General features: G+C 43.4%; 1 protein-coding gene across 1 annotated transcript in view; it reads right to left on the reverse strand.

Moving 5' to 3' along the window:
- Positions 1–3,601: 3,601 nt before the first annotated feature.
- The window catches only part of NXPH1 (neurexophilin 1), a 516,361-nt gene continuing 496,133 nt past the window's right edge, over positions 3,602–23,829 (reverse strand). The window contains exon 2 of the mRNA XM_077268109.1: positions 3,602–5,526. Within this exon, the coding sequence (XP_077124224.1) occupies positions 4,765–5,526 (762 nt within the window). The 3' untranslated portion in view covers positions 3,602–4,764. The remainder of the gene's footprint in view (positions 5,527–23,829) is intronic.

The following is a 23,829-nucleotide window of genomic DNA, read 5'->3' on the forward strand; positions in this document are numbered from 1 at the left end:
TGGGAAGAGCTGGGCAAAGCACCTGAATTGGCGCATCCAATAGATGTGTCTTTGTTGGCATGACAGTGATGTGAGTTGTCTTCACTTCAGCACCTGGCATGGGGAATAACGCAAACAGTATTGATGATTCTCAGGCGCTGATACTTGTCATGCTGATGATACAGGCCTGTGCTGCTACTGGAAACGCTGACGTCTGAAAGAGCCTTTAGCGAACTCGGTCATTTACCGAACTTTGGTAGACTATTGCTCTTAACGAGAAGCCCCAGTCGCTTCTCGGTAACAGGATACCACTTCTATCTTCAGAGCTCATGCCGGTCATCATCAGCATTGCACCGGTTATTTGATTGTTTGTCGCAACTGGCACATAATCTGCACACCAGGTGCCCTTGGAAATGTATAATCTTAGCACAACGTGTCATGTCTTCTACACTCCTCAACTATTTCGATATACTGAAGATTCTCCAGTGTTCAGTTCTTGCACCATTAGTCCTCGCTAGGCACTGCATCAGCTTTCCAAGGAAACTGGCACAGTTTAAGGTAGTTACCCCATAAGTCAATGTCTGATCTTCTAACGAGCCTTGCAACATGACCAATAATATTTAGCCAATCAAGAGTCTTCTTCAAAGGAAAAACACACAACGCTATGCCAGTTATATAGGAACTTTTTTTTCATGCTGCTCAATTGAAATTTGTGTATTATATGACCATTAATAAAATAACAGTGTAACAGATAAATTGATAAAATATGCTAAAGTTTCCTTTACTCTTGACTTGCTGTATCTCGATAAATGATGTAGGTCAATGGCTTTGAAAACATTTTTTGCAATACTCTGTCAGGAGATGTCTGTGTTATATGTGCCAATATATGACTCCTACTGGTTGTGATGCAAATTGCATCCTGCATAAAAGAAAAATAGAAAAAATAAGTGCTATTTAATATTTAATATACCTTACCTTTCTTAAATATTGGGACAATGTCAGCCATCCTCCAATCCTTTGCCACCACCCCTGTTACAATAGAGTCTAAAAATATGAGACACAGCGGTCTGTCAATTACTGAGCTCAATTCCCTCAGTATCCGTGGATGAATGCCGTGTGGGCCAGGGGATTTGTCAATGTTAAATTTTCTCAGATGCAAGCATACTTCTTCTTGTGTTAAACTAGTTATATCAGGTGTTGAACTTTGATTTGTTTTGTTAAAAGATCACTGGAACAGTCAGTTCATTGGTGAACACGGATGAAAAGTGTCTGTTTAATATCTGAGCCTTTTCTTTGCCCTCTATAATTATCTTGTTATTATTGTCTTTTATATCGTAGGGTTAGACAAATTTATTTGAGAGGATTTGATTTCCACACTGTGTGCACAATTATTAGGCAAAAGGTTAATAAACCTGATAGATAAAAGCTAGATTGATAGATAATAGATAGATGATATTTAGATAGATAGATAGATAATAGATAGAAAGATAGATATAATAGATCGATGATAGATAATAGATATGTAAAAGATAGATGGATAGACAGATAGAAAGATAATTGATAGACAATAGATAGCTAGATATATAGAAAGATAGATGATAGATAGATAATAGATAGATAGTAGATAGATAATACATTAATAGCTAGATATATAGATAGATGATAGATAGATCGATGATAGATTGTATATAATAGATAGATAATAGATGATAGATAGAAAGGCAGTTTTTGAGCCGAAACGTTGCCACTATGGGCTACTAAATAAGCACTTTTTTCACCTTATACTGGTGTACTGCCTCCATTTTTTGTTTTCTAGATAATAGATAATAGATAATACATAGATAGCTAGATATATAGATAGATAATATCTATAGATAGATAATAGGTTGATAAATGATAGATAGATAATAGATAGATAGATAGATAGATAGATAGATAGATAGATAATGGATAGATAGATAATAGATAGATGATAGATAATATATAGATAGATAGATAGATAGACTATAGATAGATAATAGATAATAGATAGATAATAGCTTGAGAATAGATAGCTGGATAACAGATAGATAATAGATAGAGATAATAGAGATAGATAGTAGATATATAATATATATAGATAGATAGATAGATAGATAGATAGATAGATAGATAGATAGATAGATAGATAGATACAGTTGATTTTTACCGTGGAACTGTTTTCATGCTGTGTGTAATAATTCATTTCCAGCCATACACTAACCTGCAGTAATATTCCCCCGAAGGACGGCTTATTAGCAGTGATTAATGCCCCTCTCACGGTCGGCCCGTAGCTGAGCAGTTTGTATTAATCACCTGGTAATGCCCTGTTGCTCTGGGACTATATTTTAATTACACCAAACAATAGTAGCTGATTTCTGTTGATAAACTGGGGCTGGAGTCTCCTCTGACCTTCGCGTTGTTAGACATGGCTAAAGTGCATCGATTGCGGCTTCTTGCTGGGTCTTCTAGAAGCCAATATCACATCATTGTGGATCTGCAGAATCTGCCACGGCGCGAGTGCAGAGGGCGAGAGCTCAGACTCCGTACAATCGCGTGCGATCACCTAATATGATGTTATTAATATGAAGCTTCACCTGGAAGAACCATAAACCATAAAATATTTACAAAATGTTTCCATTTTCTATTCGCACTTTTGTATTTTTCTATTGTTGTTTTGTTTTGTACTTTAATATGATGTTTTACTAATTGGAAACTATCAACAAGATGACGTTTTTGGATCTTTGTTGTTATTTTCCAGATCCCCAAAGCATAAAAAATGAAGGGAAGGGGAGGGAAGGGGTCAAAAAGTAATGCTAAGAAACCCCTTTGTGAGTGCATAAAGTAATGCTGTACTTTAGCTTTGTGTAACAGTATTATGACAGCGAATGGAAGTGTCGTGTGCACACCATATAGGAGTATTATTTTGCATTGTATGGAAGTATAATCATAGCAGTGAATAGCATCATTGTTTAGTATTATTATTGTATTTATTATATATTATTGACATTGTATTGCAGTATTATTATGGCAGTGTATGGCAGCATTATGATTGTACCATATAGATATATTATTTATTATTGTATGGCAGTTTTTTAATAGAAGTGAATGGTGGTATTGTGTGTGTGCATGGTGTAGGAGCATTCATTTAGATTATATAGGAGTATTATTATGGCAATGAGTGGCAATATTGTGTGCACACCATGAAGAAGTATTAATTTCAGTGGTATTATGTGTGTACTGTATAGGAGTATTATTTGACATTGTATTGCAATATTATTGTGGCAGTGAATGGCAATATTATGTGTGTACCATATATATACTAGTTAGCATTGTATGATAAATGGCAATATTATGTGTCTACCTTATACAGTAGATATATTATTTAGCATTGTGTGGCAGTATTATAATGACAGTAAATAGTGTTATTGTATTTGCACCATATGGAAGTATTTTTCAGCTTTCTGTAGAAGTATTTTTATGGTAGCGAGTGGCGGTAATGTGCGTGCCCTTCAGGAATTTTATTTTGCATTGTCTGGCAATGGTTACTGCATAAACATTTGGATAAAAAGTGGAAACATTTCCTGATTGAGACACCAGTTTCACCTCTTTAAATTCAACGTTATGTCTTTTATTTTTATATACAATTCACCTTTTTTTTTATCTCGTCCAGAAATAAAATATCTAAATGCATACAGACTTCAATGTTGTATATGTTTAGCTTTCAACAATACTTAGCAGAATAAATGCTTTATACATAATTATGTCCTCTCGTATTAATGAAGTTTTACAGCTAAGTCGATAAACATGGAAATCCTCAAGTCCTCTCATTGTATTTAACCAATAACAAGCGGAGACATTTACTAGTTATATTAAGAAGCTGCTCAAGGAACACGGGTTAAACTATATACAATACAAACCATTCATACAAATGTCGACTAGGATACTTAAGTATACAATATACCGGAAGAAAGATTTCACCCATTCACAAATTACACAAGTGCGGGTCAACATTTCTCAACTCAACCTCGAAGTTTCGGGTCAACATTTCTCAACTCAACCTCAGAGTTTTGGGTCAATATTTCTCAACTCAACCTTGGAGTTTTGTGTCAACATTTCTCAACTCAACCTCGGTGTTTCGGGAAGAGGAACCTGACATATTCCGATGTGACTTAGTAGACCGTGTAAATTGTAAATGGATTTTCATCTTTATTTACCATGGGCTCCAATTGACTCTATTCACCATCATCAATGTGCCTTTTTTTGTGTGTTAGGTTTGTTAGGTCGCTAACCTGAAGGATTCATACCGACGGCACACACCTTATAGATACAAAGTCCTAAATTGGCAAATCTAGAATAAGCAAAACCTCCTGGGTTAAAGTTGTGGTGAGGGCTCAATTTTTGATACTTATGACTTGGATATGGCTAATTCTTTTTTGTTTTTGGTTCCTTGTAAATATTTTTTTTGTGAAACATTATGTATTCGACATTTGCGACATTGCGTGTGCGTTTCTGTGTGTGTTCCCTTTATATCCACAGTGACTTACACCTAGTAAATAGATTATGGAGCGATCAGTCGGGGAAAGGTCAATAGCATCTGATTGATTCCATAGAAAAGTTTTTGTTGTTTTTGTTTTGTTTCATCATCGTTTATTAAGTAGACACATTCCAGGCAATTGATGGGACTTTCTTGGATACGGTTCCAGCCCAGTCACCTTTTTTTTATTTTTGTTTTCCTTAGAGGTAAGTCTTGCATACGTCTTATTGTCAACCAGAAGGGAAGTATGGCGTGTCGCTGTGATAGTTGTAATCAGGACACACCTTTTGTACTAGTTTATAATCTGTACTATAAAATGATATATAAATACAGATCACCTTGAAGGGCTTGGAGCATAACCAAGATACATGACTTTGGGTTTGCTCCTGGTAGCATGTTTTTGAAGGGTCATAGTTGCAAAGAGTGTTCTTGGTAGCCTTGTCGACCTTTTCATACTCAATACGGCAATTGAAGGACTTGGAATCTTTCGCGTCAATCACCGATTGCTGAGCCAAGTCAAATTCCACGATTTTGGTTGGAGGAACTAAGCTCACGGACACATTTCCTTGACCAGTTGAGTTGTGCCGAAAGTAGACACTGAAGGTTCCATTGCCATGGTCCACAATTTTCCCTGTTATCAATAAATTTAACTTTACAGTTTTGATGTTGGAATGGAAATCCCCCCAGCCAAACATTTTCTTAAACTTTCCCGTCTTAACAATTGGCCGTCTTTTGGATCGGGAACGTGGTCCCTGAAGATCTGTCGAGTTCCTCAGCCATTCCCAAAGTTCTTGCTCCGTATACGGCTCTGGAGTATCGTATCTCATATCCAAGGAAGTTTGGTTTTCTTTACCGTGAAAAGTCTGTGAAAGGAGTCGACTGATAGACAAGTCTTTGTTACTTTCTGTCCATATATGCTTAAGTGTTGATATGGAGCCTCCTGATTTAAAGTTTCCAAGTTTCCCACCACCTGTTATATTTGCACATATCACCTGAAAAAAAGAAAATGAAAAATTAAATTAAAAATTAAATATTGGAAACAAGGACAATTTACTACTGGGGGAGGACATTTCATACAGATACCTAGTTACTAATATTTCCACCTATATCTTACCACATGCCCAAGAATCGGGGGCAAATTTTGAGTTTTGCTTTAAAGAGTAAATCTATTAGAAACATGTTAAAGGGTTATTCCTGTTTTCATAGATGGATATTGTCAGATGTCAGTACCAGTTTTGGTGCACCAGGTCTAATGTTAGACCCCAGTCACATTAACTTGGGGGGCGACTGAGATGCAAAACTAGAGGTAAAACTGGCTATAGACAACTATTAACATGCCAGACTTAACTGTGAGATGAAATAACTAAAAAAAAACATTGCATTTTTCAGGTGTCCTCGGCAAAAGAAAGGAGGTGGCGCATGCTCTGCTCTCTCTGTTCATTTGCATGGTGGTTTTAACATTATTGTCAAAAACTGCATGAAGAACCCTTTCCATTAATTTCCATGGAATTTTCAAAAATTGCTTATAAATGTTGCCATCAAGGAAGGTGCCCACGCATGTGCAACATTGTTCATTCACATATATGGTAGACCCGAACATTACTGTTGAAAATTTTCCCCGATACTGAAAATGTGGCCATGCATGAAGGACTCTTTCCATTGATTTTTGTAGGTGTCCTGCAAATTGCTGCTAAAAATTGCCATCAAGATAGGCTCCTGAACATGCGCAATACTCTGAATTCATTTGTACGGTAGTTCCGTACATTACTGGTGAAAATTACCCCTGGAATTGGAAAAGTGGCCACACATGAAGGACTTTTACCATTGATTTGTGTAAATGTTCTAGAAAATGCTAATAAAACTGGTGCTAAAAGCTGCCATTGGTAGAGGTGCTTGCGCATGTGCAACACTCTCCATTCATTTGAATGTTAATTCCAACCATTACTGGTGAAAATTGCTTCTGGTACTAGAAATGTGGCCACTCATGAAGGACTCTTATTATTGATTTGTGTAGATGTTCTAGAAAATGCTAATAAAACTGCTGATAAAAACTGCCATTGGGAGAGATGCTTGCGCATGCGCAGCACTCTCCATTCATTTGTATGTTAATTCCAACCATTACTGGTGAAAATTTCTCCCGGTACTAGAAATGTGGCCACTCATGAAGGACTCTTTCCATTGATTTGTGTAGATGTTCTAGAAAATGCTAATAAAACTGCTGATAAAAACTGCCTTTGGGAGAGGTGCTTGCGCATGCGCAGCACTCGCCATTCATTTGTATGTTAATTCCAACCCAAAAAAAAATAGCAGTCGGGAGAGGTGCCGTAGCATGCACAATTTTATTTATTTATATGGAAGTCTTCAAAAGTGCTGAGCAAACTTGATAAGCAATTTTCAGAATAGTAACAACTGGAAGAGTTGGGCCACCTCTTCATTCCCGATGGAATCAATAATGGTACTCATATACAAACAAATGGAGAGAGTCGTTCATGCGCAGGAACCTCCTCAACGTCATTCTCGAGATCCCTGTGAGACCTATATCGATGTGACATTTGTGTCACATCTCGTGAATATGTCATAAATGTCCTAGATGGGAATAACCCTCCTAGTTCTGCCAACTTGTAAGTCCCTGAGCCACAAGGCCAAAGTGTGCACAGACGGCGGTAGCTCCATGTCTGGTCAAAGCCGAATGGATCCCTTTGTTCTTGTGATTAGCGGGGGTCCAACTTGATGGCCTGTTCTAGCAATGGGCCACCAATTAGGAATTGTGCACCGCCAAGTAGTTCTACTTTAATGTTACAAGATCATTTCACAGCTATCCCCCCGTAGGACAGCTGAATCGGCTCCATGGAGAATTCTGACATTCTTCCAAAATATGAATGTTTCTTAGATGAACCGCAAATCAAATAATGTAAGAATCTATTATGAGCCTGACAGACCTATATTTTAAGAAACTGCCAGCCGACGTTGAAGAAATTGCTGCGTCTTCAGAGCATTGGGACCACTTTGATGCACTGTGCATAAAAAGAGCTTTACTTCCCAGACTCCTTCTTGGTGTCTTATCCTTTATGAAGGGATTTGCAAAGTAATCTCTTATAATGGGACTTAATGCAATACAAATGTAAGAAAAATCTGGCAGCTCTGAGGATGGGAATGGTGTGCGGTACAAATGATGGGGAGAAGCGGGGTATCGAGGACATGAGCAAAATAAAGAGCGGACACCAGTAATCACCGCTAATAAGAGCCTTAATTAAGACTGACTCTCATTAGTCTGTACATTCTCAGTAAGTATAAGGGGCTCGAAATGATTTATATGAGGAAGATGCCAGGAGTCACTGGATCCACCATCCACAGAGGGAACCAATATCGAGTGGAGTCACGAGTGCAAATTACACTAAGGTCCTAGAGCTTTAAGGAGCAAATGTCGACTTGCTAAATGACACATGGTAGGATGGGACCATTCTAAAAATACAAAGGAAAAGAAGGTTATGTCACAAAGTAGCACAATGTAATACAGAATGTAACTCTGGATTAGTAATGTAATGTATGTACACAGTGACTGCACCAGCAGAATAGTGAGTGCAGCTCTGGGGTATAATACAGGATGTAACTCAGGATCAGTAATGTAATGTATGTACACAGTGACTGCACCAGCAGAATAGTGAGTGCAGCTCTGGGGTATAATACAGGATGTAACTCAGGATCAGTAATGTAATGTATGTACACAGTGACTGCACCAGCAGAATAGTGAGTGCAGCTCTGGAGTATAATACAGGATGTAACTCAGGATCAGTAATGTAATGTATGTACACAGTGACTGCACCAACAGAATAGTGAGTGCAGCTCTGGGGTATAATACAGAATGTAACTCAGGATCAGTAATGTATGTACACAGTGACTGCACCAGCAGAATAGTGAGTACAGCTCTGGGGTATAATACAGGATGTAACTCAGGATCAGTAATGTAATGTACGTACACAGTGACTGCACCAGCAGAATAGTGAGTGCAGCTCTGGAGTATAATACAGGATGTAACTCAGGATCAGTAATGTAATGTATGTACACAGTGACTGCACCAGCAGAATAGTGAGTGCAGCTCTGGGGTATAATACAGGATGTAACTCAGGATCAGTAATGTAATGTATGTACACAGTGACTGCACCAGCAGAATAGTGAGTGCAGCTCTGGAGTATAATACAGGATGTAACTCAGGATCAGTAATGTAATGTATGTACACAGTGACTGCACCAACAGAATAGTGAGTGCAGCTCTGGGGTATAATACAGAATGTAACTCAGGATCAGTAATGTATGTACACAGTGACTGCACCAGCAGAATAGTGAGTGCAGCTCTGGGGTATAATACAGGATGTAACTCAGGATCAGTAATGTATGTACACAGTGACTGCACCAGCAGAATAGTGAGTGCAGCTCTGGAGTATAATACAGGATGTAATTCGGAATCAGTAATGTAATGTATGTACACAGTGACTGCACCAGCAGAATAGTGAGTGCAGCTCTGGAGTATAATACAGGATGTAACTCAGGATCAGTAATGTAATGTATGCACACAGTGACTGCACCAGCAGAATAGTGAGTGCAGCTCTGGGGTATAATACAGGATGTAACTCAGGATCAGTAATGTAATGTATGTACACGGTGACTGCACCAGCAGAATAGTGAGTGCAGCTCTGGGGTATAATACAAGATGTAACTCAGGATCAGTAATGTAATGTATGTACACAGTGACTGCACCAGCAGAATAGTGAGTGCTAGGGTTGAGCGACTTTCATTTTCTTAAGATCGAGTCTGGTTTTGTGAAACCCGATTTAGTCCAGAGTCGAGTCGAGTGAAGTCGGCCGATTATCGCTAAAAGTCGGGGATCGACCGAAACACGAAACCCAATGCAAGTCAATGGGGAAGCATAGCCGGCAGTGAGTGGAGGCCAGGAAAACACCTACAGTGCCCATTTTACTGCCAAAAACATCCATTCTTGTTTTCTGAAGCTTGTCAATCTTAATTAACTTTATAATAATAGTTGGGCACTGGAAATTGGTGGTCATTTGGCAAAAGTTGTGGGGGTAGGGCTGGTTCAAGGTTTTAGTGGGCCCAGGAAACATGGACTACGTCATGGCGGTGGAGCAGGGAGAGGTAAGTATTTCAACGTTGCAAGTGCTGTGATCCTGAGCAAGCAGGGGGGGCCCACTCGTTCGCATTGGCACTGGCACAGGGCCCCTCAAAGTACGGCGGTGTGTTTGCATGGCGGGGGCGCCTCCCACCAGCAGCGACACTTTTGCGTACTCTGAGTGGCCCTGTGCCAGTGACGTCGCCAACGAGTATGCCCCCCCACCTGATGAAGGAACCTGCACTTTCATCTGCACCTTCCTCTTTGTCCCTGTGTAAGGTGGTATAATATGCGGGAAGGGGAACCTTACTTTCAGCAGGGTCAGATTCTGGCTGTGTAGAGTACAAGGGGAATGTAGTGGTCTAGGTCAATGTACCAGCAGACTCATCTAGCAGTGGCTGGGCAATGGGCAGGATGATGAGGAAACAGATATAGGGCCAAAGAATAAAGTAGGCTAAATGCAGATCAAAATTGGTAACAGGACTAAACAGGCGGCATTGCTTTGTTCAGTGGAGTAGCAAACCCAAGAGCAGCAGACACTGTTTCAAGGGCCTAACCACACTAGTAGGCCAAATGCAGTTTAATATCTGATAGTATAGGCCGAAAGCCAGAATGTGGAAGCTCAGCTTTGTTCAGTTGAGGACAACACCAGGGAGGGGCAGACACCGTTAGTAGGCCCTAACCACCATTTTGTTTTTTAAAAAACACTTAATGAGAGCCAGAAGGTTGAAGCTCAGCTTTATTCAGTTGAGGGCAACACCAGGGAGGGGCAGACACCGTTAGTAGGCCCTAACCACCATTTTGTTTTTTAAAAAACAGTTAATGAGAGCCAGAAGGTTGAAGCTCAGCTTTATTCAGTTGAGGGCAACACCAGGCAGGGGCAGACACCGTTAGTAGGCCGGAACCACCATTTTGTTTTTTAAAAAACAGTTAATGAGAGCCAGAAGGTTGAAGCTCAGCTTTATTCAGTTGAGGGCAACAACAGGCAGGGGCAGACACCGTTAGTAGGCCGGAACCAGCAATGTGTTTAAAAACAGCAGTTAATCAGAGCCGGAAGGTAGAAGCTCAGCTTTATTCAGTTGAGGGCAACACCAGGGAGGGGCAGAAGCCGTTAGTAGGCCCTAACCACCATTTTGTTTTTTAAAAAACACTTAATGAGAGCCAGAAGGTTGAAGCTCAGCTTTATTCAGTTGAGGGCAACACCAGGCAGGGGCAGACACCGTTAGTAGGCCGGAACCACCATTTTGTTTTTTAAAAAACACTTAATGAGAGCCAGAAGGTTGAAGCTCAGCTTTATTCATTTGAGGGCAACACCAGGCAGGGGCAGACACCGTTAGTAGGCCGGAACCAGCAATGTGTTTAAAAACAGCAGTTAATCAGAGCCGGAAGGTAGAAGCTCAGCTTTATTCAGTTGAGGGCAACACCAGGGAGGGGCAGAAGCCGTTAGTAGGCCCTAACCACCATTTTGTTTTTTAAAAAACACTTAATGAGAGCCAGAAGGTTGAAGCTCAGCTTTATTCAGTTGAGGGCAACACCAGGCAGGGGCAGACACCGTTAGTAGGCCGGAACCACCATTTTGTTTTTTAAAAAACACTTAATGAGAGCCAGAAGGTTGAAGCTCAGCTTTATTCAGTTGAGGGCAACACCAGGCAGGGGCAGACACTGTTAGTAGGCCGGAACCAGCAATGTGTTTAAAAACAGCAGTTAATCAGAGCCGGAAGGTAGAAGCTCAGCTTTATTCAGTTGAGGGCAACACCAGGGAGGGGCAGAAGCCGTTAGTAGGCCCTAACCACCATTTTGTTTTTTAAAAAACACTTAATGAGAGCCAGAAGGTTGAAGCTCAGCTTTATTCAGTTGAGGGCAACACCAGGCAGGGGCAGACACCGTTAGTAGGCCGGAACCAGCAATGTGTTTAAAAACAGCAGTTAATCAGAGCCGGAAGGTAGAAGCTCAGCTTTATTCAGTTGAGGGCAACACCAGGGAGGGGCAGAAGCCGTTAGTAGGCCCTAACCACCATTTTGTTTTTTAAAAAACACTTAATGAGAGCCAGAAGGTTGAAGCTCAGCTTTATTCAGTTGAGGGCAACACCAGGCAGGGGCAGACACCGTTAGTAGGCCGGAACCAGCAATGTGTTTAAAAACAGCAGTTAATCAGAGCCGGAAGGTAGAAGCTCAGCTTTATTCAGTTGAGGGCAACACCAGGGAGGGGCAGAAGCCGTTAGTAGGCCCTAACCACCATTTTGTTTTTTAAAAAACACTTAATGAGAGCCAGAAGGTTGAAGCTCAGCTTTATTCAGTTGAGGGCAACACCAGGCAGGGGCAGACACCGTTAGTAGGCCGGAACCACCATTTTGTTTTTTAAAAAACACTTAATGAGAGCCAGAAGGTTGAAGCTCAGCTTTATTCAGTTGAGGGCAACACCAGGCAGGGGCAGACACCGTTAGTAGGCCGGAACCAGCAATGTGTTTAAAAACAGCAGTTAATCAGAGCCGGAAGGTAGAAGCTCAGCTTTATTCAGTTGAGGGAAACACCAGGGAGGGGCAGAAGCCGTTAGTAGGCCCTAACCACCATTTTGTTTTTTAAAAAACACTTAATGAGAGCCAGAAGGTTGAAGCTCAGCTTTATTCAGTTGAGGGCAACACCAGGCAGGGGCAGACACCGTTAGTAGGCCGGAACCACCATTTTGTTTTTTAAAAAACACTTAATGAGAGCCAGAAGGTTGAAGCTCAGCTTTATTCAGTTGAGGGCAACACCAGGCAGGGGCAGACACCGTTAGTAGGCCGGAACCAGCAATGTGTTTAAAAACAGCAGTTAATCAGAGCCGGAAGGTAGAAGCTCAGCTTTATTCAGTTGAGGGCAACACCAGGGAGGGGCAGAAGCCGTTAGTAGGCCCTAACCACCATTTTGTTTTTTAAAAAACACTTAATGAGAGCCAGAAGGTTGAAGCTCAGCTTTATTCAGTTGAGGGCAACACCAGGCAGGGGCAGACACCGTTAGTAGGCCGGAACCAGCAATGTGTTTAAAAACAGCAGTTAATCAGAGCCGGAAGGTAGAAGCTCAGCTTTATTCAGTTGAGGGCAACACCAGGGAGGGGCAGAAGCCGTTAGTAGGCCCTAACCACCATTTTGTTTTTTAAAAAACACTTAATGAGAGCCAGAAGGTTGAAGCTCAGCTTTATTCAGTTGAGGGCAACACCAGGGAGGGGCAGAAGCCGTTAGTAGGCCCTAACCACCATTTTGTTTTTTAAAAAACACTTAATGAGAGCCAGAAGGTAGAAGCTCAGCTTTATTCAGTTGAGGACAACTTGAATTAGGGACTGCATACAGACTTAGCAGGCTGTCCCCTGTGTGGACCATGCATCCAATACATTAACCCATTGAGCCACAAAGGACACGTAACCTTCCGTGGCCATGCCTACAGGTCCATGTGTCTGTTGTCAGGTGTACCTTTGTCAGTGTAGGCCTATTGGAAGGAGGGACCGCAGACAGGCTTCGAAGGCCTAACACAATAAAATGGGCTGGCTGTAGGCACTTTAAAATTGGTTCCAGGGGTACACGGGCAGCAGTGGTCTGGTCAGTGGAGGCCTAGTGGAAGGAGGGACCGCAGACAGGCTTCGAAGGCCTAACACAATAAAATGGGCTGGCTGTAGGCACTTTAAAATTGGTTCCAGGGGTACACGGGCAGCAGTGGTCTGGTCAGTGGAGGCCTAGTGGAAGGAGGGACCGCAGACAGGCTTCGAAGGCCTAACACAATAAAATGGGCTGGCTGTAGGCACTTTAAAATTGGTTCCAGGGGTACACGGGCAGCAGTGGTCTGGTCAGTGGAGGCCTAGTGGAAGGAGGGACCGCAGACAGGCTTCGAAGGCCTAACACAATAAAATGGGCTGGCTGTAGGCACTTTAAAATTGGTTCCAGGGGTACACGGGCAGCAGTGGTCTGGTCAGTGGAGGCCTAGTGGAAGGAGGGACCGCAGACAGGCTTCGAAGGCCTAACACAATAAAATGGGCTGGCTGTAGGCACTTTAAAATTGGTTCCAGGGGTACACGGGCAGCAGTGGTCTGGTCAGTGGAGGCCTAGTGTAAGGAGGGACCGCAGACAGGCTTCGAAGGCCTAAAATAACAAACAATAGGCTCATGGCAGTTTTACAGCGGTTGCATGGATACACGGGCAGGCAGCTTGGTGGTGAGTGGAGGAGTATTTAAAGTAGGGACCGCAGACAGGCTATCAAAGGCCTAAAATAACAAACAATAGGCTCATGGCAGTTTTACAGCGGGGACATGGATACACGGGCAGGCAGCTTGGTGGTGAGTGGAGGAGTATTTAAAGTAGGGACCGCAGACAGGCTATCAAAGGCCTAAAAAAACAAACAATAGGCTCATGGCAGTTTTACAGCGGTTACATGGATACACGGGCAGGCAGCTGGTGATGAGTGGAGGAGTATTTAAAGTAGGGACCGCAGACAGGCTATCAAAGGCCTAAAATAACAAACAATAGGCTCATGGCAGCTTTACAGCGGTTACATGGATACACAGGCAGCTTGGTGGTGAGTGGAGGAGTAGTGCAAGGAGTGTCTGTCCCAGTACTCCCAAAATATAAATAGATGTTAATGTCTCGCAAAACAACCAAAACAAAAAAAAAGGTGGCATACTTAGGTACAGGGGTGGGCTCATCTACTGAGTTTCTGACATAGTAATTTGGCAGTAACTATTTAATGGTGCCAATATAGGACACAGACACAGACTACTTTAAGTTGCATCATAGATGTCTACAAATTTGTATTGTCAGTGCCAGACATTGAATGATGTCAGCGAATAGACTAAAGATTGGTGGAGCTGTGCGACATAATTTTGCACGTGGTAGAGCACATTTTGAGCTGGGGTAGGGGGGAACTCTCTTGAGGCCGGCGGGACCGCCCCAGGGCCCCTCATGTTACAACGGTGTGTCTGACGTTGGGTGCGCACCACCACCGCCAGAGACACTACATTGTACTATGAGGGACCCAGTAGCAATGCCGTCAACCAAAAGCGAGCACACCCACCTCTTCAGACAAACAGCAGTCTCACGGGTGCTTGCGCCAAGTCGCGATACCACGGCCCCGTGTGGGGAGTTTGGCCATTTAGGGAGGTGTAAACATGTCGTATGCTGTACAATCAGCTGCAGCAAATTAGACATTAGAAAAGTAATTCACAGGCAAGAGCTTTTCATAGGAAAGCTAGGTGTCGGCCGGGCAAGGTGGGGCAAAAAATTTCGAAATCCAGTTGTGGTTCATTTTAATGAATGTTAGATCGTCAACATTTTGGGTAGCCAGACGAGTCCTTTTTTCGGTTAATATTGAACCTGCAGCACTGAATACTCTTTCTGATAGGACACTTGCTGCCGGGCAAGCAAGCTCCTGCAATGCATATTCTGCCAATTCTGGCCAGGTGTCTAATTTGGAGGCCCAGTAATCAAATGGGAATGACGGTTGAGGAGAACATCGATAAGGGATGAAAAATAGTTAGTAACCATACTGGACAAATGTTGTCTCCTGTCACTTTCAATTGATGCAGCAGTACCTGTCCTGTCTGCGGTCATAGCAAAATCACTCCACAACCTGGTCAGAAAACCCCTCTGTCCAACGCCACTTCTGATGTGTGCACCCCTAACACTCCTAGTCTGCTGCCCCCTGGAGCTCGTGTGCACTGCGGATTGGTACACTTCTAACACCTCTGCCATGTTGCCCACAACGGCTCATGTGAGAACCATCACCGCCGCTGTGTGCTGGGAATGCCTGAAGCAAACGGTCAACAAGAGTTGATTGTTTGGTTGCTAATATTAGTTCCAAGTTCTCATGTGGCATAATATTTTGCAATTTGCCTTTATAGCGTGGATCAAGGAGGCAGGCCAACCAGTAATCGTCATCGTTCATCATTTTCGTAATGCGTGTGTCCCTTTTTAGGATACGTAAGGCATAATCCGCCATGTGGGCCAAAGTTCCAGTTGTCAAATCTCCGGTTGTGATTGGTTGAGGGGCAGTTGCAGGCAAATCTACGTCACTTGTGTCCCTCAAAAAACCAGAACCCGGCCGTGACACGCAACCAATTTCCTGTGCCCCCGGGAAAGGTTCGGCATTAAAAATATACTCATCCCCATCATCCTCCTCGTCCTCCACCTCCTCTTCGCCCGCTACCTCGTCCTGTACACTGCCCTGACCAGACAATGGCTGACTGTCATCAAGGCTTTCCTCTTCCTCTGGTGCAGACGCCTGCTCCTTTATGTGCGTCAAACTTTGCATCAGCAGACGCATTAGGGGGATGCTCATGCTTATTACGGCGTTGTCTGCACTAACCAGCCGTGTGCATTCCTCAAAACACTGAAGGACTTGACACATGTCTTGTATCTTAGACCACTGCACACCTGACAACTCCATGTCTGCCATCCTACTGCCTGCCCGTGTATCCTCCCACAAATAAATAACAGCACGCCTCTGTTCGCACAGTCTCTGAAGCATGTGCAGTGTTGAGTTCCACCTTGTTGCAACGTCTATGATTAGGCGATGCTGGGGAAGGTTCAAAGACCGCTGATAGGTCTGCATACGGCTGGCGTGTACAGGCGAACGTCGGATATGTGAGCAAAGTGCACGCACTTTGAGGAGCAGGTCGGAGAACCCAGGATAAGTTTTCAATAAGAACTGCACCACCAGGTTTAAGGTGTGAGCCAGGCAAGGAATGTGTTTCAGTTGGGAAAGGGAGATGGCAGCCATGAAATTCCTTCCGTTATCACTCACTACCTTGCCTGCCTCAAGATCTACTGTGCCCAGCCACGACTGCGTTTCTTGTTGCAAGAACTCGGACAGAACTTCCGCGGTGTGTCTGTTGTCGCCCAAACACTTCATAGCCAATACAGCCTGCTGACGCTTGGCAGTAGCTGGCCCATAATGGGACAACTGGTGTGCAACAGTGTCATCTGCCGATGGAGTGGTTGGCAGACTGCGTTCTGTGGAAGAGCTGTAGCTTCTGCAGGAGGACGAGGAGGAGGAGGAGGAGGAGGGGGTGCGAACGCCTACAGCCAACTGTTTCCTAGACCGTGGGCTAGGCACAACTGTCCCTAAATTGATGTCGCCTGTGGACCCTGCATCCACCACATTCACCCAGTGTGCCGTGATGGACACATAACGTCCCTGGCCATGCCTACTGGTCCATGCATCTGTAGTCAGGTGCACCTTTGTACTCACAGATTGCCTGAGTGCATGGACGATGCGCTGTTTAACATGCTGGTGCAGGGCTGGGATGGCTTTTCTGGAAAAAAAGTGTCGACTGGGTAGCTCGTATCGTGGTTCAGCGTACTCCATCAGGGCTTTGAAAGCTTCGCTTTCAACTAACCGGTAGGGCATCATCTCTAACGAGATTAGTCTAGCTATGTGGGCGTTAAAACCCTGTGTACGCGGATGTGAGGATAAGTACTTCCTTTTTCTAACCAGAGTCTCATGTAGGGTGAGCTGGACTGGAGAGCTGGAGATCGTGGAACTTTCGGGTGTGCCGGTGTACATGGCAGACTGAGAGACGGTTGGAGACGGTATTGTTTCCGCCGGTGCCCTAGATGCAATATTTCCTCCTACAAAACTGGTGGTTCCCTGACCCTGACTGCTTTTGGCTGGCAAAGAAACCTGCACAGATACTGCCGGTGGTGCGGAAAATGGTGGCCTTACAGTGACGGAAGGGATGTTGCGTTGCTGACTAGCTTCATTGGCCGAGGGTGCTACAACCTTAAGGGACGTTTGGTAGTTAGTCCAGGCTTGCAAATGCATGGTGGTTAAGTGTCTATGCATGCAACTAGTATTTAGACTTTTCAGATTCTGACCTCTGCTTAAGCTAGTTGAACATTTTTGACAGATGACTTTGCGCTGATCAGTTGGATGTTGTTTAAAAAAATGCCAGACTGCACTCTTCCTAGACTCGGATCCCTTTTCAGGGATTGCAGACTGAGCTTTAACCGGATGGCCACGCTGTCCTCCAACAGGTTTTGGCTTTGACACGCGTTTTGGGCCAGATACGGGCCCGGCAGATGGAACCTGTTGCGATGTTGATGCCTGCTGCGGCCCCTCCTCCACCTCCGCTTCTGAACTACTGCCGCCTGCACCCTGTTCCCCCAATGGCTGCCAATCGGGGTCAATAACTGGGTCATCTATTACCTCCTCTTCGAGCTCGTGTGCAACTTCGTCTGTGTCACTGTGTCGGTCGGTGGTATAGCGTTCGTGGCGGGGCAACATAGTCTCATCAGGGTCTGATTGTGGATCTGTACCCTGAGAGGGCAATGTGGTGGTCTGAGTCAAAGGAGCAGCATAGTACTCTGGCTGTGGCTGTGCATCAGTGCACTCCATGTCAGAATCTACTTGTAATGGGCATGGCCTGTTAAATGTTTCACTTTCTAAGCCAGGGACGGTATGTGTAAAGAGCTCCATGGAGTGACCCGTTGTGTCGCCTGCTGCATCCTTCTCTCTTGTTGTAGTTTTTGCTGAGGAGGACAAGGAAGCGACTTGTCCCTGACCGTGAACATCCACAAGCGACGCGCTGCTTTTACATTTACCAGTTTCGGAAGAGGAGGCAAAAGAGCTAGAGGCTGAGTCTGCAATGTAAGCCAAAACTTGCTGTTGCTGCTCCGCCTTTAAAAGCGGTTTTCCTACTCCCAGAAAAGAGAGCGTTCGAGGCCTTGTGTAGCCTGACGACGAAACTGGCTCCACAGCTCCAGACTTAGGTGGAATATTTTTATCCCCACGACCACCTGATGCTCCACTACCACTACCATCATTACCAGCTGACAATGAACGCCCACGACGACCTCTTGCACCAGACTTCCTCATTGTTTTAAAATCTTAACCAAAGTAACTTTATTTGTTGCTGTCAAACAACTTACACGGTGAGCTATAACTTCAGTATGATTTCAATATCCCTTAACAGGTTGGTGAGACCACAAGGAAAATCAGGCACAATGTTACACACTCTGTTTTCTGTGGCACAAAATCACAGAGATGACACACACGCAGGACTGTCACTCAAGCACTAATGTCAATATTAATCTCCCACCTAATTTATTTATTTTTTTTTCTCAGGGAGACTTTAGAAACCAAATAATATTAAAAAAACCAAAAAAATAAATAGCCTTTCTATGGCCCACTGAATGAGAGAGAGAGGTGGCACACCCAGGAGTCAAGACTGGCACACAAGCTGAAAGGGCAATATTACTCTCCCACTGTTTTTTTAGGTATTTTTTGTTTTTTAAGGGAGACTTTAGAAACCAAATAATATTAAAAAAAAAACAAAAAAAAAAAGGCTTTCTATGGCCCACAATTAGAGAGAGAGAGGTGGCACACCCAGGAGTCAAGACTGGCGCACAAGCTGAAAGGGCAATATTACTCTCCCACTGTTTTTTTAAGTTTTTTTTTTTTTATTTTCAGGGAGACTTTAGAAACCAAATAATATTAAAAAAAACAAAAAAATAAATAGCCTTTCTATGGCCCACTGAATGAGAGAGAGAGGTGGCACACCCAGGAGTCAAGACTGGCACACAAGCTGAAAGGGCAATATTACTCTCCCACTGTTTTTTTATGTATTTTTTGTTTTTTAAGGGAGACTTTAGAAACCAAATAATATTAAAAAAACCAAAAAAATAAATAGCCTTTCTATGGCCCACTGAATGAGAGAGAGAGGTGGCACACCCAGGAGTCAAGACTGGCACACAAGCTGAAAGGGCAATATTACTCTCCCACTGTTTTTTTATGTATTTTTTGTTTTTTAAGGGAGACTTTAGAAACCCAATAATATTAAAAAAAAAAAAAAAAAAAAAAAAGGCTTTCTATGGCCCACAATTAGAGAGAGAGGTGGCACACCCAGGAGTCAAGACTGGCACACAAGCTGAAAGGGCAATATTACTCTCCCACTGTTTTTTTATTTATTTTTTGTTTTTTAAGGGAGACTTTAGAAACCAAATAATATTAAAAAAAACAAAAAAATAAATAGCATTTCTATGGCCCACTGAATGAGAGAGAGAGGTGGCACACCCAGGAGTCAAGACTGGCACACAAGCTGAAAGGGCAATATTACTCTCCCACTGTTTTTTTATGTTTTTTTTTTTTTTCAGGGAGACTTTAGAAACCAAATAATATTAAAAAAACCAAAAAAATAAATAGCCTTTCTATGGCCCACTGAATGAGAGAGAGAGGTGGCACACCCAGGAGTCAAGACTGGCACACAAGCTGAAAGGGCAATATTACTCTCCCACTGTTTTTTTATGTATTTTTTGTTTTTTAAGGGAGACTTTAGAAACCAAATAATATTAAAAAGACCAAAAAAATAAATAGCCTTTCTATGGCCCACTGAATGAGAGAGAGAGGTGGCACACCCAGGAGTCAAGACTGGCACACAAGCTGAAAGGGCAATATTACTCTCCCACTGTTTTTTTATGTATTTTGTGTTTTTTAAGGGAGACTTTAGAAACCCAATAATATTAAAAAAAAAAAAAAAAAAAAAAAGGCTTTCTATGGCCCACTGAATGAGAGAGGTGGCACACCCAGGAGTCAAGACTGGCACACAAGCTGAAAGGGCAATATTACTCTCCCACTGTTTTTTTATTTATTTTTTTTTTTTTCAGGGAGACTTTAGAAACCAAATAATAAGAAAAAAAATAAATAAATAAATAGGCTTTCTATAGCCCACTGAATGAGAGATAGCACACACAGGAGTGGCACACAAGCCCTGACTGAGGCCAATATTTTTCTCCCACTGATTGATGTAGTGTTTTTGTGTTGAGGTAGAATTTAGAACACAAATCACGGAAAAAATAAATAGGCTTTCTATGGCCCACTCAGTGAGAGATGGCACACACAGGGATGGCACTGTAGCAGAAATGCCAATCTTAATCTCCCACAAAAAAAAAAAAAAAAACAGGGACTGTCCTACAATTACTATCTCCCTGCAGTAATGTAAGCCAGGTATGGCAGGCAGCAATAGGAGTGGACTGATGCACAAATTAAATAAAAAGTGTGGACAAACAAAAAAGATAGCTGTGCAGAAAGGAACAAGAGGATATGTGCTTTGAAAAAAGCAGTTGGTTTCCACAGTGGCGTACACACAGCAATACAGCTATCACGGAGCCTTCTAGGGCAGCCCAATGAGCTACAGCGCTGAGGGGAAAAAAAAAAAAAATAGCTTCCACAGTCCCTGCACACCGAAGGTGGTGTTGGACAGTGGAAATCGCTGCAGCACAAGCGGTTTGGTGGTTAGTGGACCCTGCCTAACGCTCTCCCTGCTTCTGACGAAGCGGCAGCAACCTCTCCCTAAGCTCAGATCAGCAGCAGTAAGATGGCGGTCGGCGGGAACGCCCCTTTATAGCCCCTGTGACGCCGCAGACAGCAAGCCAATCACTGCAATGCCCTTCTCTAAGATGGTGGGGACCAGGATCTATGTCATCACGCTGCCCACACTCTGCGTTCACCTTCATTGGCTGAGAAATGGCGCTTTTCGCGTCATTGAAACGCGACTTTGGCGCGAAAGTCGCGTACCGCATGGCCGACAAGCACAGGGGTCGGATCGGGTTTCATGAGACGCCGACTTAGCCAAAAGTCGGCGACTTTTGAAAATGATCGACCCGTTTCGCTCAACCCTAGTGAGTGCAGCTCTGGAGTATAATGCAGGATGTAACTCCAGATCAGTACAGGATTTGTAACTTAATTTATTTATAATGTTACTTTTAGTTAAATTATAAGTATATGCAATCTTACAATTTGTAAATGATAGGTAAAGGAGATCGATAGATAGATAGATAGATACATACATAGATAGATAGATAGATGGATAGATAGATAGATAGATAGATAGATAGATAGATAGATAGATAGATAGATAGATAGATAGATAGGTAATAGATAGATAGATAGATAGATAGATAGATAGATAGATACATAGATAGATAGATAGATAGATACATAGATAGATAGATAGATAGGTAATAGATAGATAGATAGATAATAGATCTAGTATTTTTTTTAACTTAGGAACAACACTTGAAATAATTGGATACTCCTATCATCTCCACTACCATTTATCAATTTCCTGAGTGAGATGAAAAATGACTTTTCAGAAATGCCATATCCCCGGCAGTGTGCTCTACCTGAGTACAATTCATCAATGCTTCATTGGAAATAAGAAATCTATTTTAGCCTGCTCTGGATTGATGGAGGAGCCTGGCCGTCCCATTACAGCTCTTTACTCTTTATGTTCAGCTATTCTAATAGCTTCAGTCAATTCTCCGGCATCTGATAAGTTCTTTATGGTTGTTCTATGAGTATGGTCGGCGTCACACTTACCGTATGAAATTCTTGAATTTCTGTTACCGTATTGTGTGTAAGTTCAGTGCAGACCTATGTGTATCCATGGTAACAGACTACAAACACGCTCTATGTGTCGTCTGACCATGTAAGTGGACACATTTTAGAGGGATGTGAACATAATAGGCAGGAGATATTGAATAGCATCCGGGCTGGAGTTCTCCACAACTACCGCTACGCAGTGTGTGCAGCAATGTTTATGTAAGAAGAAGGACCGGACCAGGGGTACCTCTCTTGCGCCGAGTCCAGAACTGTTGGGGCTGTCTCCTCTGTTGTCTGGGGAAAAGCTTAGAAACCTGGACTGACCTTTGCACTTTGCAGCAGGGGATGTGGCTAAGCTTAAAAGGCCAGAGCGCGTGGAAGCAGTCATTCCTGGCGGGAACAAGCAGTGCGCAGCAGGGAAAAGTTGGTGAGCCATCCTCTGAGCACCGTGACAGCAAAGGCTGTGACCACATACAGAGACTGTGACGAGAGACGTGCCATGTGCCTATTGGCTCCTCCAGCTGAAGGTGCTGAACGCTGCGGACCAGTAAGTTCTGCATGCATGCCGCTTAGAAAGGACCAGGTGACTCACCGGGAACCGTGCCCTATCTCACTCGCTTATATCTGTCGAGCCACGTTAGGCTCCAACGGAGTTGGAGACTGCACTTCATACCGCACAACGAACCCTGGACCCAGGACCCCATCCCAGGCAACCAGGACCCACAACGGATTAACAACGCCTTCATGATGACACCGGACTCGCCACGCGCCGACTGCGTTGGTGCTACCATTTGAACCAAAGACTTACAGTCAGGAAGCCGCCGGACTAATAAGTTAACCCTTAAAGAACTGTTGCATTACTTATTGTTGCTGTCTAACTCACCCTGCACACCATTTTTGCTTATATCACCCACTATACTCCTGTTTACCCCTTCCTCTCCCTGTGTGGAGTTACGCCCCTGTTCAAGTAAGGTATCGTTAACCCTTGCTCTTCCTCTGTCCGTTACTGCATCCCACAACCAGCTCACACTTGGCGTAGTCGGCAGAATGCAGTCCAACAGCACGGAGGCAGCAGAGCAAGCAATTGGGGGGCCCAAGGTTCAGCATATCCCTGGGGGCGATGTTAAGCAACCTCCTAAAGTTTAATGGGAGCAATATGTTATGGAGCTGGACTGAGCGGGTCAGGGGTATGATGAGGATGCACCCCATGACCCCTGCGTTAAAGGCAGAGGTTGTTTTAATGGCTTTAGATGGAGAAGAAAGGCATTCCGTCATGCTACAACTTTCCCCCAGGAATGGGACACTTTTGACAAGGTGTTACAAATACTGGAAGAAACACATGGGGACCCCACAGATGTAGGGGAATTATGCATGCATTTATTTTGCCATGTTCAAAGGGAGGAGGAGACAGTGACGCAGTACATGAACGAGTTACAGGAGATCCATACTGCCATTACTAAAAAGATGGCGTAGTGTAGGGCCGATTGACATAGTACTGCAGGATCAGTTGATGACAGGCTTGAGAAATGCGCTGCTGAAACAGGCCTTGCGAGAGCACTTGTGAGTAAGTCCACGCATGACCTTTTCTGAAGTCGGGAGCAAAGCGCTCACACGCAAGCAGGAGCAGGGGATGACGGTCCCAGCGGGGAGGGTACGGAGCGGAGAGGTATCTGTGACAATGGCCACCGAACCTAGATGGGTGGAAGACTTGCTAAAAGAAATCTGGGATATTCTAGAAGAGTTGTCCGATTCAAGGAACAAACCGGTAACATCATTAAACCTGCCCGTGGGTAGGGCTGGTCCTGAACCTCATTGAGAAGTGAGAACGTT

Source organism: Ranitomeya variabilis, chromosome 6 (genome assembly GCF_051348905.1).
Source record: "Ranitomeya variabilis isolate aRanVar5 chromosome 6, aRanVar5.hap1, whole genome shotgun sequence".
NCBI lineage: Eukaryota > Metazoa > Chordata > Amphibia > Anura > Dendrobatidae > Ranitomeya > Ranitomeya variabilis.